General features: G+C 38.2%; 1 protein-coding gene across 1 annotated transcript in view; it reads left to right on the top strand.

Moving 5' to 3' along the window:
• The window catches only part of LOC119737691 (myosin-3-like), a 67,668-nt gene that overhangs the window by 16,321 nt on the left and 32,773 nt on the right, over positions 1 to 18,574 (top strand). Inside the window, exon 2 of the mRNA XM_038212227.1 lies at positions 6,483 to 6,647. Coding sequence (XP_038068155.1) covers positions 6,483 to 6,647 — 165 coding nt within the window. The remainder of the gene's footprint in view (positions 1 to 6,482; positions 6,648 to 18,574) is intronic.

The following is an 18,574-nucleotide window of genomic DNA, read 5'->3' as shown; positions in this document are numbered from 1 at the left end:
AACCAGGAGATTGCAGGATGAAATTATGTTGATTCAGACTAAGATGCATGCTGAGTGATATGCCCAGAGTTGATATAATCAGAAAACGGTTTGCAATAAATGGAGAAGGGTTAAAAAAATTCTAAAGTGAAAAAAAAAAATCCAATTCACGAGTAATGTTCCGTGATTTACAGTATTTAGCTCAGCAGTTTATGATGCAACCGTGTACAAGTTACAACAACCGAATTGTACATACCAACATGGATCGGGGCCAATTTGATGGACGTCACTACATTGTAAGCAAAGAGTTCTGCTAAAGAGAAGAGATTTGCTTAGGAGAAAAAACAATTACCAACCAATTGTCATGTTATGTTTATTGCTGTTAACTGGTACTCTGTCAACTTCTGCTCAGGCCTCAGTTGGGATTTAGACTGTTTGACACCGTCCTACCCAACCCCTACTCAAATATCAATAATTTAATTAATTTTCTGTCAGATCCCAGCAGGTACACTGCCCAAAAATATTCCGTCTGTTCATTAATCCACAGTGTCAAACACTGCCCATGCATCCACAACCCCTGCTGCTCTATGTTCAGACCACCTTTGGCCCAGTACAAACAAATCTCAGTCCTGAAGTACTGGCTTCACAACTCTTTGTTTAATCACATTAATTGTCAGGGGCTGGTCATGATAGGGGTTGAAGAGTCCTTGATTGGGGTCGTGATTAGTGAGCCCTGATGCAGGTGTTACTTATGTAATGAGAACAACACACTATGAGTATCAGTTGCTAGGATCGATACGATTTGTTCTGGCATTTTGTCATCGATCGGAATAAAAGCAAACATCTTGCTCGATAACAACAAACTTTTGTCAGAATAAAGGCAGGAAACTTTAATCCCTGAGTGGGACTTAAGATACTATTACTTTGCCCTTTCTCTGTCACAGGTTTAGCCCCCCCCCCCTCCCCCCCCCCAATAAACCCAACCCCCATCCTCAATCTCCAATGCCTAAAATAGTAACATTCCCTTATGAGATAGTAAGTAAGCAATTAGTACGCACAAAAAAAGCCAATTTAATTGTAAAAGTTGATATTTTTTTTGCGAATGTCCTATTTTGTCTCTAATACTCTCAATTTTTAGCGAAGTGCTCAAATTTGAACCTTTGTTGCAGTTTTCTAATGACGTTTAGTACCTTTTGAGGTCGAACAGTTATTGTCCCGTCACTACCGGTATGTCTAAATTTAAATTTCATTTTAAAAATATATACAATGTACATGTATGCCTACATGCATGTTGAAACTTATCTTGTAAATGAGGGCATTTTCCAAAAAGAAAGCCCTCTCTCCTTACTGGTCAGTGTGTTGTAGCAGTACAACACCTGACATTCCTTGATTGCCTTCAGAATGTTGTTGACTTTCTTGTGCCTTGTGCCAAGCTACCACTTCCTATGTCAAACAGGATTAATAAAGGCTTACAGAGTGGATTTAGAGCTACATGTACTTACGACAACACTGGCCTAGCAACTTGCTGTCATAGTCAAATGTCAGTAAACATCCAGAAAATGGACATGAAGTCTATACTTGTTGCTTGCAGTGGTGCACCAAAAACTCAGAACTGGAAAAGGATGGTACACACTTGTTTTACACTGGTATTCAAAAGTCACACAGAACCCAAAAAGCACTTGTCGAGTCAAACTAAAAAAGAATTGTTTTCAGACAGACACATTTTATGTATTAGTTTTCTAGTGACTATACTGTAGGTTTATTCGGAATGACTTGTGCAGTCTTTCCTAGCTATTTCACCATCGAAATTAATTGGGATCTTGCCAATCTGAAACGATTTCATGTTCAGGGTTGAAATCTAAGACCTGGATCCAGGCCAGACTTGACTGTGGATCCCAGCTGACGTTTTCAATGATAATGGTCTTGGTCTGACTGAGAGTGGCAGACTTTGCCAATTCTGCACGCACCAGAGTCATAAAGAAGTCAATATTTGTGCGGTTGTTTTGATGTGGCAGTGTTATACCCTATAAACACTTCTACATTATACTTCAGTAGAGTCCTAAGTTTGTTTATAGTGAGGATGTGCTGTTGCCATGGCTTTTAACTTACCGTACAAGCGTGATACGTGTTGAAGTTGTTGCTAACTTCCAACATTTATGAGCTTCTTTTAACCATGGAGCTATTAAACACACCTACATGTATGTATTGTACACGTACATGGACACATGACACATGACACCATTTTTCACTCAAATTTATTTACGTTTTACAAATACCGTACATGAAGCTGTAAGCTATCTTGTTTATTATACTAACAACCAACAAATAACAGTGCATCTTTTAGATTGTTTATGAAAATACAAATGTATAAAGTGCCAAAAGGTCATAAGAATCCTTGAAAACAAGTAACCACAGGGACACCTTTTTTTAAATTTATTTTCAAGCATGTCAACAAAACCTTTGATAAAGAGTGTTTACTTTGAGATAACAGTTAGAAAATATGTTTTTGATAAGAATAACATGTTTTGTGCTTGACCGAACAAAACATCACTTAAAATCGTTTCGAAAAAAACCGTAATCTAGAATTTCTGTTGTGACCCAATCAGCCTTTGAGAAATACATGCGCGTGTCTTGTTTCAACTTAACAGTCGCTTTCAATAGGCCTAAGTAAAGCTCTCTTTTTAACATTCCTGTGAGAAGTGATCACTGCAGATTGAAGGAGTTTAAGGGGGCCAATCAATACCAAATAGACTTTAGAAGATAAACGTGTTTACGAACATACCCCACTCAAAAGTGGGCCATTACCGGTTTCCCGGTTACGCTGTTGAAGCTAATGCCAGGACGCCAAGCTACGCCGTTGTCTACTGCTGAGATATTGAACGTCTGCCCCATAGTCTAGCCATTGGTCTAGTCAGTGCTATCTGACTTCACTGGGGCAATTAGACAAAAATCCAATCTGTAAAACTAGACCAGTTCATCTCTACAGGGCACTCTACATGTATGTCAAAGTTATATTTATATTTCCTGAGTTACTGACCGCAAACAATGATTTGGGCCAATTGCAGAATAGTGCCAAGCACAGAACAACTATTTACTTTGTAAAGAAAATCAAACTAGCAAGTAGCATTGCAAACTTCCTGAATCCTGTGAAGTTTGACAATCTCAAAATCTTTTTGCACTAAAACAAAATTGTGAAGGAATAATTCCAGTTCAAAATCCAATGTGTCCAACAGTATCATTGGCAGTTTTGGGAGGTTTTTTTTTTTTACATAATTACATTTCATATGGTTACAACTCTAACCCTTACCAACGTCAATACATCTTCCTTGATTTTTGTTCAATAGTTTTATTATTGTACTGAAGTTTAAAATTTCAATAAAAGCTTTCTTGTTTGTTTTTTACCTTTCACAGCAATGTTCACTTAAGGCTGACCCAACATTGGTTGTTGTTTTATTACTAAGCAGATTTTCCCCCTTTTATCCCGACTTCTGGAATTGTTTAGAAGTTGTAGTAAGACCATTGCCCATTCTCTTTGAAGGCTCTGGATTTAAATCTTGTCAAAATAAACCAGATCCACCCGCAATCTCTCCCAAATCCTCCAAATGGGGGTTGGCGGTCCCCAACAAGTGTTTGCCGAAAGCCCCCGATGACAGACTGTTCAAATGTGTGTGCATAACCCAACATTTTGTTATGAGTAATTTTACGAGGAGGCATGCCACACTTTTGAGTCACTGAAGCTTTATGGTTGATTTCAATCCCCTCCTTTAAGAAAGACAAAAGAAGATGAAATATACCACAACAGATGGAAAAGAAAATGCAATTATGGTTTATTGACTTTGTGTGAAGGCCAAAACCTGGAGGAGGTCTCGTCTTGGGAATTATCATTCGGGAATAACAGTCTTCTTGACCTGTAAATTGAAGGGCGAACTGCAAACGTCTTTTTGTACATGTATAAGGGCATATAATGTACATATATAAATGTAAGTTGACAATGCACTCTCTAAATGTAAAAGAGTGAAAAACCACTTGAAAAAAGAGTTGTCCGCCATATGGCTCTAAGAGCGGAAGTGTCATTCTTTAAGAGTAAAGTTTTCATCTTTTACAATGTATAGTGGTTTTCACTATTTTATAGTGGTTTTCACTATGGCCCATGGTGAACAACCACTCTTTAATAAGAGCCATATGGCTGACAACTGTTTTTGAGTGGTTATTATTCTTTTATTTGGAGAGTATTTGGAACAGAGGAATGCTCAAAGTACAAACAACATACAGATAAACACTTTGGGGGAATGAATTGTAATTTATGTAGGTTCTTCTCTTTGAGTGAATAGTCAATTAATGGTCCCTGAATGCATGGTCTGTATCGTGCAAATACATTTTTATCCACTTAACGTTATTTTGTAACAGAAGTGAATTTTGTCCAGGTCCAAAATTGGGCCGGAACAAGGACCTAGACACAGTCCAGTCTATAGAACCTTGTACTTTTGTAGATTTCAAATCACCTTTGTATTATTGCCTGCAATTAAAATGGACTCAACACAGGCAATTTCAACAAAACAATTATAAATTATAGTGGTCAGCTTCTAACCATAAACTTTCATTTGAAATCTCCATTCCCACCTCCCTAGTTTCCAGTTTTGTGGACCATAACAAAATGGTCCCTCTTGCTCTGTCCTTCACTGGCCTTTTACCACGCTACTGTCCACCCTGTCAATACAGGCAGCAGTGCGTAACAGACAAGCGCTAATGCGATTAAACAGGTTTGCTAGCGTGAGGTCAAAGCATCTGCCACTGAAGCGCAAATGAAGAAAATCAACGTCATCACTCCTCAGCCACAGTGGTGCCCCGTACTAGGTGAAAAAATAAAAGGATGTAACAACGACAATCAGTGCAGTGCTAATGATGTGCAATTAGTTCTTAATTCAAGGACAGTTGTTATTTACAACAGATTCACTGGCGTCAAATAATTAAGCGGCGTCGTTGCTCATTGGTGGATGGAGGGGACGTCTCCCGTATTTTTGTAAATTGTATGTTTACAGCTCACATCTTTGCTCATTACGTTGTGGAGGACAGAAACAGCAACAAAAGGATCCACGTCTCTTTGATTGAGTTCCAATACTTGGGAAGTGAAAGAAGAAATAATTTTCATAAAGTGGGGCTTAAGGTGAAGGCAGACGCCCCGACTCAGCTTGTTTAACAAACAGTAAGAACAAAAAAATTCACTGAAATTTCTTTGTTTTGGGCTAAATATTTGAAATTGGCAGAGTTGTTGTCAAAATGTCAGCTCTACCAATGAATGACCACTATTGACCACATAATAGACCCTTGCCATTCAAACAAAGAGCTGAAAGACAAAAAAGACTGTACACTAGTACTGAATGCAGAGAGTGTGTAGGGCCTGAACCACCCCTCCCCCTTGACAAGTCCCTTAAGGCAAATCAACCATCCACACCCCCAGCAAGGCCCCAGCCCCCCTCTCATCCTCCACTGTTCCCCATTAAGGCCCACTAGCCCCATCCCATATCCCACCCCACCCCACCCTAACAAATGACACTCCTGATACAACAATGTCCCATTCAAAGACAAATCATATCCTCTCTTTCAAAATGGTCCCGTTATCTCTCTCATCCCAATCCACCCCTTTCACTCCCTTCGTTCATTCAGATCCAGCAATTAACACCTGCTCTTAGAGTGGAATTTATGAAATGAATGAAAGCGGAAGGCTGACGAAAGAGCATCTCTCAGTTTGTCTTCTTTTTGTTGACAAGCACTGAGCTGAGTTCAGTGCCCAGTGCTGTGAAGGAGGGGTTATTTATAAGATTAAGGGCCGTCTATAAGACTAAGGACTGTCTGTAGTGTTGCAGTGGCCTTGTCTGTAGAGAAATGGTCAGAGTTGATAGATTTGTGGCTGAGTCTGGAAAGCCTGGTGCCTGTCTGATAACATTGGGGCATAATATTAATTCATTTAGAGCTCCGTTGATTATCTTATCAAGAAATTGATTTTCTGAGTAAAATGCTCAGAACCGCGAGTAGGATTTGGAGACATGAGATTACGAAGTCTGTCAATCGTGGCGAAGATGATTTTTCAAGGTGTTCAAATGAGACTTCTGGATTTTTTAAAGACGTAATAATTTATTAACATAATTTTGCTGCCTTTTGAGGATTGTAAAGTTTTACTGTATCCCTTCAGTATAGCTTTATGATAAGAAAGGAACATAATAAAATGTGTGAATGTAGCATGTGAGAATAGATGAAAATAGGACAGACACAATTCCAACTTTGTACATCGTGTACATGTTTTGTAAATACTTTTAAAAAAACCCAGAATGTTTAGATGAATTTTAGTAACACAATGGACTTTTTTTCCAACTGTTGTTGTATTATGTCCCACAAAGAACAAAGTATTTTTTTCTTCAATTCTTTTCATACGTGGCAAGTAATTTCCTGTCATTTATGTGGTGCAATTTGTTACTTAATCCTTTTACTTTTTTTCCTATTAACAGCCACCACAGACGAAGTTTTGCTGCTGCGTGAACAGCTACGGAACCTGAGCTTGGAGATGATGACACTGAAGCACGCCCTCAATGCCAAGACAATGGCGACAGGCCCGCCACTCACCACGACAAATTGTAATGCATTCACGCACATTGTGCCATCTCCAATGCAAGGTGAAACATATTTTGGGCTACCCACCCCCACCCAAACAGAGCTGTTTGCCCATTCATGGTAGAAACTGTTCTTTTAGATAACTTTCCTCTCAATTGTTTCAGTAATTGCTAATTTTCCTGGAAGCAGATTAAAAGCTTTTGCACACATCTACATGTCCATTTCTGGATTATGTAGAAGTAGATGTTTGAAATAGCTCTTCATTTTCAAAAATCAATGACTAAGGCCAAAAAAAAAAAGTCTCCGGTTTCTGGTATGGAGCTTGTCCAAAAAGTGGTGCGGCGACGCGGCTTTTTTTTTTTTTTACCCGACTTTTTTGCTTCAAATGTCGGCTGATGACTGCAAATGGTGCCCGACTAAACTTAGTGCAAATATATGGGAGTCCAGAGAGGCCACATAAAGCTTATTCTCGATCATAACCCCATCTAAAAACACGTTGAAATTGCGCAGCAGCAGAATTCCAATCAAACCAGTGAGTTTGGCGGTTTTGAGACATCATCTTTCATTGAAAAAAAACCTTTTTCATTTTGCCGACGCGCATGGCTACGGCGACGCGCGCGCATACCAGAAACCGGATACTTTTATTTTGCCTAATAAGCACCTTATGAAAATGTGGCACTGTTTAAGAGAAAACAAGTTTGCATTTTCTCTGTTTGCATTTTGTGCTGACAAACCCTTGGCCTTGTCTGTCAGCTGAGCCGTGTCAAAATTCTCAAATTGTGCTGGCCCAGGACTTGGCCATTGTGTCACAGAAATGCTAAAATCCCATTGGATAATGCTAGGATAATATTTGGGCATATTTCACGTTCGGCACACAATTGTCACATTGTTGATTTGAGGGTTGCTCCGTCTTTGAATGGGTATAAGCCTTAAACCAGTCACTTCCAAAGCATGTGTGAAATCCAGCGCCAAGCGAAAGAAAGAAAAGAATAGTATTTTGTGGTTCATTTGACGTTCATGCAGTCGGAAAAAAATAACAAAATCTCAAGTCAGTTTTCACTTTACCCTAACCATGCTAAAATCCTATAGTGGCCAACAGTGAGCAGTTCAAGTCAGTAGATTTTGGTGGTAAGAAACTTTGCTAATGTTGGATTATGTTGGAATGGCAGAGGGGTTAGGGTGTTTTTGTTTGTTTGTTTGTGTTTTTGTTAATAGTTATTGATAAATGGCTAGAATACAGAAATTACAAGATTATAAAGGGAAAATCTCTTTGGCATTAGAGGGTGCTCTTTTTCATTATCAAATCATTCAGATTCCTAGGGGCGGGGGATATTTTTTTTTAGAATCAAGTGAAAACTAATCATCTAAAGTCTTCTTGTTTAATTACTGAAACAACAAAATTCCTGGGTGACAAGCACAATGCAATTTTTGGTGGTGGTGGGGGGGGGGGGGGGGGGGCACTGGGAAGTTTTCTTTTTTTCATTTTTCATGTCCCTAAGCCCCTCCTTGGCTCACCACTGCTTCTCAGCTCCGAATGGCGTTGTGGATGAGCCCATGGCAGGTCCAGCCGGACGAACTCAACCCGAAGACAAACGATAGATATAAAGTACATTGAAGTTCACTTGCCATTGGTAATAGCTTGCCCCGGTGAAACGGGAAACAGTTGTGATGGGTTTTTGGTAAGGAGAGAATGTAGGCCATTCCTCTTGCAGTCCGCCGTTCACCTCTCAGCTTACTGAAAGAGAATCAGCCGATATATCCCTAATGACAGGCATGTGGCATCCGAACCGTTAAAGAAACACGTTATTTTGGAGCCCATTGAAATCATTGTCAGGTTCTGTGTTTGTCCTAATCTTGTCCTGTCAGCTACAGTTTCTCTCCGCGGAAACATTTCCGAGGCGTCCGCCAAATAAAGAGCCAGAAACTCAATCCATTTATTGGTGTAGTTGTGAGGGTAAAGTGGGGGGGGGGGGGGGGGGTATTTGGAAATGGGACAGGAATTGAATGGGATTGTGTTTATTGACAGGTGACAGTTTGCATTGGGCTTGGATCAGTTTTCTCTTTTGTTTTCTGCAGGTCCTTATTCCCCACTTCCTTGTGAAAACAGAAGCCTCAAAAGGCAATATTTGCATTGTGGACTCAAAACTATCACACTGCAAACTTCCACTTCAATTCAGTCAAATGTAAAGTTTGGGCCTTGGCCTTTGGTTTTCAATATTCCTTTTTTATACCCTGCAAAATGCCAACTGAGGCAAACCATGAAACATGCACTTGTCATTGGTTAAGAATTGAGGATCCGTGTTGAAAATTAGGGCTTCAAGGTCCTTATGACCCAACCAACAATTTTACAAAAATACCAGTAATAGTTGAACAGTTGTATTATATCTTTGCATTCTAAAATTGCCAGACTTACAATGTTTGCTGGAAACTGTTTGGCTTTGTGAGTCAGTTGCCAAAGAATAATTATAAATGTTTTAAACATTACCCAGACCATATTGTTAAAATATAGATTCAAACAGCTAACTTATAAAGTATTAGAAACAGAATTCATAGCAAGGTAATTACAAGCAGCATTTGGAAATATTCATGCAAAAAAGGTAGTTTAAAATACTAGTCCCCAAAATTGAATATTATAATCCATTATCAATCAAAATCCACGACGGTCACATGCCACTATCTATATCACGTTAATTTCCTACCCAAGTGTGGATCAGCACGGGCCTCATCTGATTCTTAATTAAAGCTTTTTCTTTCCCCCCATTGCTTACATGTACGTGGTGTTGCCCTGAAGGGTTCTGCAAGCCGTTTTTGAGATAACAGCACTTCAGCTAAATTTTAATAAACGCTGCGATTGGCAGCCAGGGTTAGGTTTCGGTCATTGACATGGCTTGACTGCCGAGGAAATCACATATTTCCTTTCTTCGTGGCTCTTATTGTTTTGTTTGTTTCTCACTATAGCCAGGGTTTGCTACTCAGTAATTGCCGTTTCTCTCTCCAGCAATATTGCTTTAGCTTTGTGGCTTGGCCCTACGTTTTTATTTTACTGCTTAGGTAGCTTTGTGTTGGAGGAATCATTGTCTTTTAGACTCAATTTTAAGAAAATTATTGAACATGGACTTTATTAAATTTCTAGAAAGGAAATTGCACTTAAAGTGTTTTTCTAATTTTTAATTTTTTTTTATACAGTACAGCAATGACATTTCAGGCCCGGGGAAATTCTTTACAATTCAAAGTTGGTAAATCATGACTTCTCGACAGAAATCATGATTTGTTGGCATTGTGCTATCATGTTATGTCATTTTACAAAATGGCTTCCAGCATTAAGTGATCGATTTTGGAGGATTCAGAATTGGGTTCTTGCAAAAGAGTCTCCAGATGGTTCGGGTGATAAAAGTTAAAAATCCCTTTCAAAACTGCTAGAATTTTGACATAAGGTAAAAAATATTTGTTTTTGCTCATTTCATTTTGATAGTTGAGTCAGTAATGTAATTTCAGTGTTATTTGCATAATTAACAATATTCTCTCTTGGTTGCTCTCTATAAACCCTCATAATCCTTCAAATTGTTTTCCTGTGAACCATTGGAACCATGCAGGCCCTATTCATAAGAGCCGATTCACTCCTGACTACTCCTCCTGCTAATCTTAAGCAAATTAATTCACTCCCCCACCCAATTACCCCATTCTTACACTTTCCTCCTCTCATCATAAAAGAGAGAGAGCTGGGGGCGCTTTAGTCAAGCCCCAACCCGATCAATTGCTCAAGGCGTTACTTGTCCCACGCTCCGAAAAGTGCACTTGTACCCCACTACGCCTGCTGTTTAGGCAGAGAATTCGATATGGGTCCAAGAGGCATCTGTTTGGTGAATTAGAAATTTATCCTCGGGAAAATCCATTTCATTCTGTGTCTTGGCGCTTTGTCTGTGCAGGAGAAACACAGTGCATCTTACCCTGAGCTATAGCAAAGTGAAATTGATTATATGTTCTATTCTTTTTGGCTTTATTCGCTGATCACCTCACAGTGGATTCATAGAAAAGCCTTGTTTTTGCTCAAGTTTCATATTTTGTAAGATTAAAACAAAATTGTTGAGAGGAGATTGTGCAAACTGACTCAAATATTAAATGACTTAGTTTGATATTGTGGGATTCATTTTGACCAAGTCACAGCATAAGATACACCACAAAGGGTTCAAGATTGTGACTAATCAAGCCCCCCCCCCCCCCTACTTACCATGATTATAGTTCTCTTGCCAAAAATTTCTTCAAAATTTCAAATAACCAACCTTTGTCATGCATTTTTCTCTTTAACAATGTTCAATGTACAATGTACAATGTATAGAGTGTAAATCACTCTAATTGTAGACAAAAAATACTTGGAAAAATTGCTGCTAAGAAAACTCAAGAGAAAACTTGATCTACATGTATGCGATCAAATGAATTTCACTGTAATCTGTTTTGTCCCTAGTTTCAGTTCAATGGAGTGAATTTTCACTCATAGAATTTTTACTCCGTGAAGATGAAACAGAAATTAATTGTCAGTGCTCACAAAAATTGAAGAAGTCTCATTGCCTATGCTTAGCTTACCACAAAACAATGAAGTTGTCTTATTATAAATTATTATCATTAAACATTTCTGGTAATGAAACCAAGAATTCCTCAAAAGTGCCATATCACTGTAGCTCCAAAGCCTGAAGAAACCTGTAGAGAGGAGACAATGAGAAGAAATTACAGTTTGAGAGGTGGGAGGAAAAGCCCACATTGATGTTCTAGGGGAAACCCATGGAATCAGGACTAAAAACAAATCCACATATTGGCCCAGGCAGGATTCGAACCTTGGTCACGGCGGTGTAAAGTGAGGAAAGAACGACTACGCCAACCTGAAACGGTATCCCTCTTCTCGGCGGCGTAATGACTCAAACCACTTCCAATCTGCCTCAAGCATCTGCTCAAATCCAACCCTCCAAAACTGGCCCCACACACTTGAATTGATAGCCCCAAGCACTCTATATGCTAATCCAGATTTCTATCTTATACTCGCTAACAAATTATCAAAAAGATTGAATATTAGATTACAGAGGTGAAGATGAAAATGAAATCTTAATATCTTAAAAATTCATTGCAGTGTTAATTTTCAGAGGTCCACCTTTTCATCATGAGCCTAGTTTGCTAGTGCACTTGTTTATTTATATTTAACATTTAATTTTGTAGGTGGTGTGTGTTTTGTCATTCCCTAGTTAGTCTTAAAATTCGAATTTGAGTGCACAAGTGAAATTAGAGTAATAGAAAGGGAGATCTGGTAAACCTAGTAAAGCTAGTCATAGAGAATTCACACAATCCTGTTTCACAATGACTATTACCTGGAGGCCTATAGACATTTATCATGCTGCCACCATTTCAGTCATGTTCCCTGTATCCAATAACAGTACTGATGATAATTTTTTGTGTGCAAAAAAGGAACCAGTCTATTTTTCCTTCCAGCCTTGCTTTGGTTACGTTGTTTTGAATGGGAAAAAATCAAGATGTCCGCAACATGATTATGATCTGTTCATGCATGTGGTCTACATAATGGTTCGGATTTAACCCTCTTATTGGTGTTACAGGGTCATCCTATATGATAGCACTGCCTGGTTGTCTTTACCAGTCTGGATCCAGTCTTGGTCACAAGTGACAGTCAGTCAGTCAGATAGCACAAAGAGGACACTAGTCTGGCCCTCTGGGACACCTCCAGATTTCATTCACAAATTGCATATTAGCATCTTGACTATTCCCCTTTTGATGCTGGAAATGAGAAAGCAGACAGTGTCTTATCCTGTGACTCAGACCTCAGATTTAGCTTCAGATCTGCTGCTCCCTGCTGACATTATATCAGCTTCAAAAAAGTGCAAATCTTATGAATAAAAGTGCGTTTTGTGGTTCACTTGGCAAATATGCTCTGATGTGCTATTGCAGGCTGTGAATGTCTCCTCTCTTTCAGATTTTATTGAGTTCGCACGTCGAGTGAAAACTGCTGGCAGAGGACTGTGAAATTTTGACCGGATAAAGTGCAGTTTGAGATTTGTTTTTCTGAGTCTAGAAACAAGAAATGCTGGTTGGGAAAGCACAGCTGAAATTTGGTTTTTTATATGTTTAAAGTTTATATATTTTGCTGATTTCACTGCTAATATAGTTTACGGAAACCTCAATTTTGGTAAACATACAGAAAGTGAAGTATTTGAGAGTAAGGATGCCAGATGTGGAAAAACATGTGCTTATTCATCGGCGATAATCGATAAGCATGTGAAACCAAGAGGAAAAGCACAAAATAGTTTGATTTGTAAAGAATTTCAGCATACCACTGATCACAGCACCGATTAAAGCTTCAGAAAATTTGGATCTTGTACTTTTTGGTCAAAGCATATATAGTTCCTTTAACCCAGATATTACTTTTCAATTCCTTGTACTACCACTATTCATTCATCTATATTCAGGTAATCCGTTATGCATGATTACAACTTCAACTGATTTTTTACACTCTCACAGTGGGCCCTAGTTTAGACGTATCATGCCCCGACTTAATACTAAAGCACTTTCATGTATTTATTCATTTTTATTTTCAGGGTGATAAGTAGCTTGATCTTTTGTAATGTAAAAAGTTAATCCCTTGCAAAAATATTATGGGAAATGCATCTGAAAAAAAACCCCGAAAAAAAAGGTCACTGAATTAAGTTCAAAGTGTAGAAAGTATTTGTCATTCTTTACAAAATGTGTATCCTTCCCTTTAAATATTCCCTGATAAAACGGAGCAAATGTTCAGGCTTTTGTAATCAGGAAACCCTCACAAGAAAAAATATGTTTGGTTTGGTTGTGGGGTTTTTGTTTGTTTGTTTGTATTGGCAATGTGAAACATTTCTGTCACCATACAAGACTTCCCCAGTGTGAAATGTTGTAATTGTTGCCACTTCTCAAATAATGAAGGGACTAAAGCCCAATTTCTGAGCAGAGAATCTTCATAAACTGCCACAAATTATGCAGTCACATATTTCACAGATTAAAGGGAATATACAACATTTGAAAACATAAAAAAACAGAAGTACCAAATTTGCATGAAATAAGTTACTGGACTGTTAGTGAAATGACATTCTGAAGCATCCTGTAACATCATGGCAACTGGTGTGCTGTCATTTTCAAGAAAAGTGGTATTTTTGTATCAATTTCCAATGCTGGTTGGCCGACCAAGGTTGGAAAAAAACTGGGTTTTTTTTTCAAATACTTCGCCCAATTTACCATATTGAGTTAGTCCACATTTTGTTTGCAATTGATTGCACTCCAATTAACGGGTACAAGCCAGCTAGACTTCAAACAGGTCGGAATAACAATATTTGCTATCAAATACTCACCCCCCAAATCTATCCATTTCTGAAAATTACAGCAAAAGCAAATATTGTATATTCCCTTAATAAGGAGCAGTTTTGGAACTTTTGGCTTGCTTTTGTGATCCAAATAGACCTTAAAGTTATACATTTCAGGTGCGTCAGAGGTTTTTCTTTATTATTTTAACTTTTAATAATGGATGGACAAGTGCTTACTGATGCCTATCCAAAGGATACAAACCATTACCCTTGAACTCCATTCAATTCAATTCTGGTTTATTTGATAAAAAAAAGAACCAATAAAACATCACCAGATAAGAAGTCAAAGACTTAAATAATTTGGTTTACAAAAATTAAGATAAAAATTCCAAATTTAAGCAAAGCCTTAACATAAACATTCCACGTTTCAAATGAAGTTCAAATTAATGATTCATCAAATTATTACAAATTAAGTAAGATGAAGACATTTAAAAATGGGATGCAATAATGACAGGTGCAAGAGGGGCAACGGAAATAAGGGCAAACACGTATGAAGATACATGTAGCTACAATCAAAGACGCATTGGATTTGGAACTAGCCTAACGGGTTGACAAGCACTAAATGTGCTAAGAGTTCCCTAGTAATGATGCATAGTTACTAAAACTTTTACTCTCAAAAAGCATTTATTCCCAAAATAAATAGTTGAAAAGAGCTTGGTCACCAGTATAATGTACTTGCCATAGGTTACATATGTACACTTCCCTTCCAACTTTAAGTTGGTGCATAAGATACAAAACACCTACAGTACCAGAAGTTTGTTTCAGTGTTCATGGTGAGTTTTGTGCCGCTTTGAATTTGCCGGTTTTGACCCAGCTAATCTTCACCCTAGGGTTTTTCATTCTGCCTTCAAATTGGCCGCTCTCTAATGCCCATTGCACCTTTTCTGAGTCTGTCAAAGGAATCCATTGAATCTCAATCTCCTTGATCTGCCGACAGATTCCTATTTTTCTTTCACCCGGTCTCCCCCTGGCTGGGAATTCTCAATTTTTTTGTCAAACTTCAAATCTCTTCCGTCAACACTCGGAAATTGACCAGGGGATGTTTCCGCTTTTCAATTGACAACAAATTTGTAACTTTGGGTGCATTTTTTTTTTATTTCTTAATTGGTGCCTAACTTAGGAGTGTAAGCAGCTGCCAGAACATTTACGGAGGTTTTCAGAATTAAATGGGTTTGAAGTTATTTTAGTTGAGTTGTTGAGGAGTTCAAGACTCTGCATTTTCTATTCTTCCATGGCCTGTTTAAAGTTGCTCTGATAGTACATGTACATTGAACTCACTTATATGTCTGCAGTGGTGTAAGCCAACCCTCCAACTCAGAGACTTTTCGAAAACAAGGTCTAACAAAAACATGTGATTCATTTGTTTGATGTTTGAAGTTGTGAAATCTCACATTTGAGTTTATGTTTGGCAAAATATACTTCCTTACAGCATGTTCAGCATTCAGGGGAAAAACCCATTCTTCTTCTTCTTGCGTACGCTTCTGTACAATACTTAACATCAAATACAATAATATATACAAATGTACCACACAAACACGAAAAACGCATTGATGCTTAGTGAATGTTTCTTTCTTAGAAATGGAGTCTGTTTGCCAGGGTGTTTTTCCTGAACAAAAAGCTGAATTGACTCCAGGTAAACCAAACTGTAAATTGATGCAAAGCTCAATGACACGAGACATCTCTTTTATTTGTACAAACCACATAGGTGTCGGTTGATGAGTCTATTTTAGATCTAAAGTTTAATGCACTTTAGATAGTCGTACAAGAAGAATCCTCCCTTAAAAAAAGTAGAACAAGTTACTTTCAAGTACAGAACAAGCGGACTGCTCACAACAGAACCTTTGAAGGTTTGCAAACCGACCCCACCTCATCCACAAAAGCTCAATACAGACACGACCAGGCGGAACTTAGCTGTCTTTGTGGAACTCGGATTATGAGTTTCAGAGGAAAGGTTCTGCTCCAGTGGAGTAGAGCAGATCGATTGTTCCATCAACCTGGGACAGGAACACTGCTGATAGTTCTGCATTGTGCTTGGTTACCAATAGTCTTGGTCCAAGCTGGATTTGAAATTTTTTTTCCCCCCTAAAAGTAATACAGCTGATCCCTGACAAGCGTAGAAGTGGCACTACAGAGATAAAGATCTCGATCAACAACATGAATCAAATCCAGTCTTGGGAATTTGGGCAGTGCTACCCGGTGAAATGTTAGCATACCTCTGCACTGTATTAAGCTGATGCACAGACAGGTGGTAGGCCTTTATTCGCAGAGTTTTCTTGATAGAGCTGCTGAAAGTCCCAAGACTTGACTGGATTCATCTAGTTGATAGAGACCTTTCCCCGAGACCTTTACCCTGAGGTTTATGGCAAGGGGAAGGGGGTAGCTGTGATAGCTAGTATGGTCATTTCTTTACAACTCTTGTCCCTGCCTAGGCTTGGGGAAACATAAATATGCAAACCAGGGTGGGAGAGGTTGGAAGGATCCCTGCATGCAAAAGATTCATTCTAAGACTCATTCTCTTTCTGAAGAGATCACAGCAAACTTTGATTTACTTACATTGTTTTCACGCCTAGAGCTAGATGTACATTAGGGGTTCCTGTTGCCACGTAACACACTTCAGATCCATCTTAGATTTTCAAGGATGTCTTGTTAATGTTGAATTCTCTACAAGAAACATAATGTCTAGAGCACATTGATTCTTGTAAATGTTTGCGAGCAAACTGGGTCGGCTAAAACAACTATTGTATTTTGCCCGCAGCATTTGTCTTTTGTAGAACACCAGTTCACTTTTTAGAAATGTCTCTTTCCACTAGCAAACCTTAAATATAGGTCTGTTTTGCAATTAAAATATATATGAAATAAAATAGATGTAGCACAGCTTTACTTGCATCATAATTTTGTTCTCTACCCCTGTTAAGAGGTACATGTATACAGATCAAACATTCGTGGGAAAGCTCTTGAATTTAGTGATTGCTTTTAGAAATGAATTTACTTAAATAAAGTGCCTTATAGCTGCACTTTTCCCAAACCAATGATCTGTTGATACCATGGGTCCTCCATGAACACCTACACGACAGGTTCAACTGTAAAAATTTGAAGGACGCTTCAATAATGAAAACTTTAACAAATGTCATCATGTGTAAAAAACAATAGCATGCACCATTGATCTCTACTCTTACTTTTTTTGGAAACGTAAACGGGGCTGTAATTTCAAAAGTTGAACCCTGAGCAGTGTATTTCACACTGGTTCAACCATGAAGGCCACTTCCTGTACTTTTGCTCACCTTTTTTTACCTATTTTTTTCCAAAGAATGGAATACACGAATTGAAACTCGCATCCGTTGTAATGGTTTAAGAATAAATATATTGAGGTGGGTTAAGTACATGTACATGTATGTAGTTACCTGTATGTTTTTTTAGCAATGCTAGTTTGAAGTTAATCCATTTCTTTACCAGGTACAAAAACACCAATTCATGAATATAATGTTTAACAAAACAGTCCCCTGTTCTCAAATGTAATTTATCGGTAAACCATTGACATTTATTGCCTTTAAATTGTTTTATAGCGATACTATTAACCCTGCCACTAACCTGTGAATAAGGCTTGCAAGTACGAAAAAAATAATGCCATCACATACTCATGTGAATATATTTTGAGGTTGTTGAACTCCACGTTGACATTTCAGGCTGATACGTAGTCTTCTGAAGGTTGGCAGTGTAAGAAAATCTCAGATTTTTATCGGTTTGGCCCCAAGCTGCAAGCGGATAAGCAAGAGTCAACAGTTGAAGCGTGATAGAATTCGCCGGTGCATTGAAAACGATATTACGGCATTCGCTATTCTTTGCGCAGTTCACTGTAGCATGTCTTGTTGATGTTTTTGTTCTTCTTCTGTAAATGCAGCAAACCGGTAATTTCTTTTCAGAAGAATAAATTGAAATGCTATATTAAACTTGTTTTTGTGTGGTTGACATTTAGCCATACTGTCAACATGTTTTTGTAGTAGTGGACTTAAAATTACGATGTACATGGAAGGTTTAGCTCTACTGAATCGTAAAATTGGTTGTTTTCAGGAAGCGTTTACGTACATGCATTTATAGAAATCAAAACTATGATAGTCACAAGTGGTGAAATAGAGATCCAAGTTTGTTGCTGGAGTTCTAATTTTTAGTGAAATGAGTCAGATACCCTGTGCACTTGAGAATAATGTAATTGGAACTCAGCATAAGACCTTTCTTCCATTGTTAAATTTAGGTTGAAACCCCCCCCCCCCTTCCCCCAAAAACCTATAAACTAAAGTTGCACAAAAAGAAATATGTGTATGTTGTATACAATTTGATTGTTAGTTTTGATGTGCATGCATAAATGGTATGTGGCGCCGCACGAATTGCTTATTTCTTTAGGTGTTGCTTATTTTCAATCAAATTTAAGACTAGAGTTGAAGTCAAGGTAAAAAGGATTTAATCCAGGATGTCCCAAGATGGAATTGCCTCTGGCATGTGACATTATAAGAAGCAACACGGACAGTGATTGATAATAAATATTCACACGTGAATCTTGTCCTAATCTCTGTTTTCCCTTGACCTGTGATAAATGTGTTGCAGAGTAT

The sequence above is a fragment of the Patiria miniata genome, unplaced genomic scaffold (assembly GCF_015706575.1).
Source record: "Patiria miniata isolate m_02_andy unplaced genomic scaffold, ASM1570657v1 HiC_scaffold_3, whole genome shotgun sequence".
NCBI lineage: Eukaryota > Metazoa > Echinodermata > Asteroidea > Valvatida > Asterinidae > Patiria > Patiria miniata.
The sequence above is the reverse complement of the archived record's forward strand: the minus strand, read 5'-3'. Positions and strand labels throughout refer to the sequence as shown.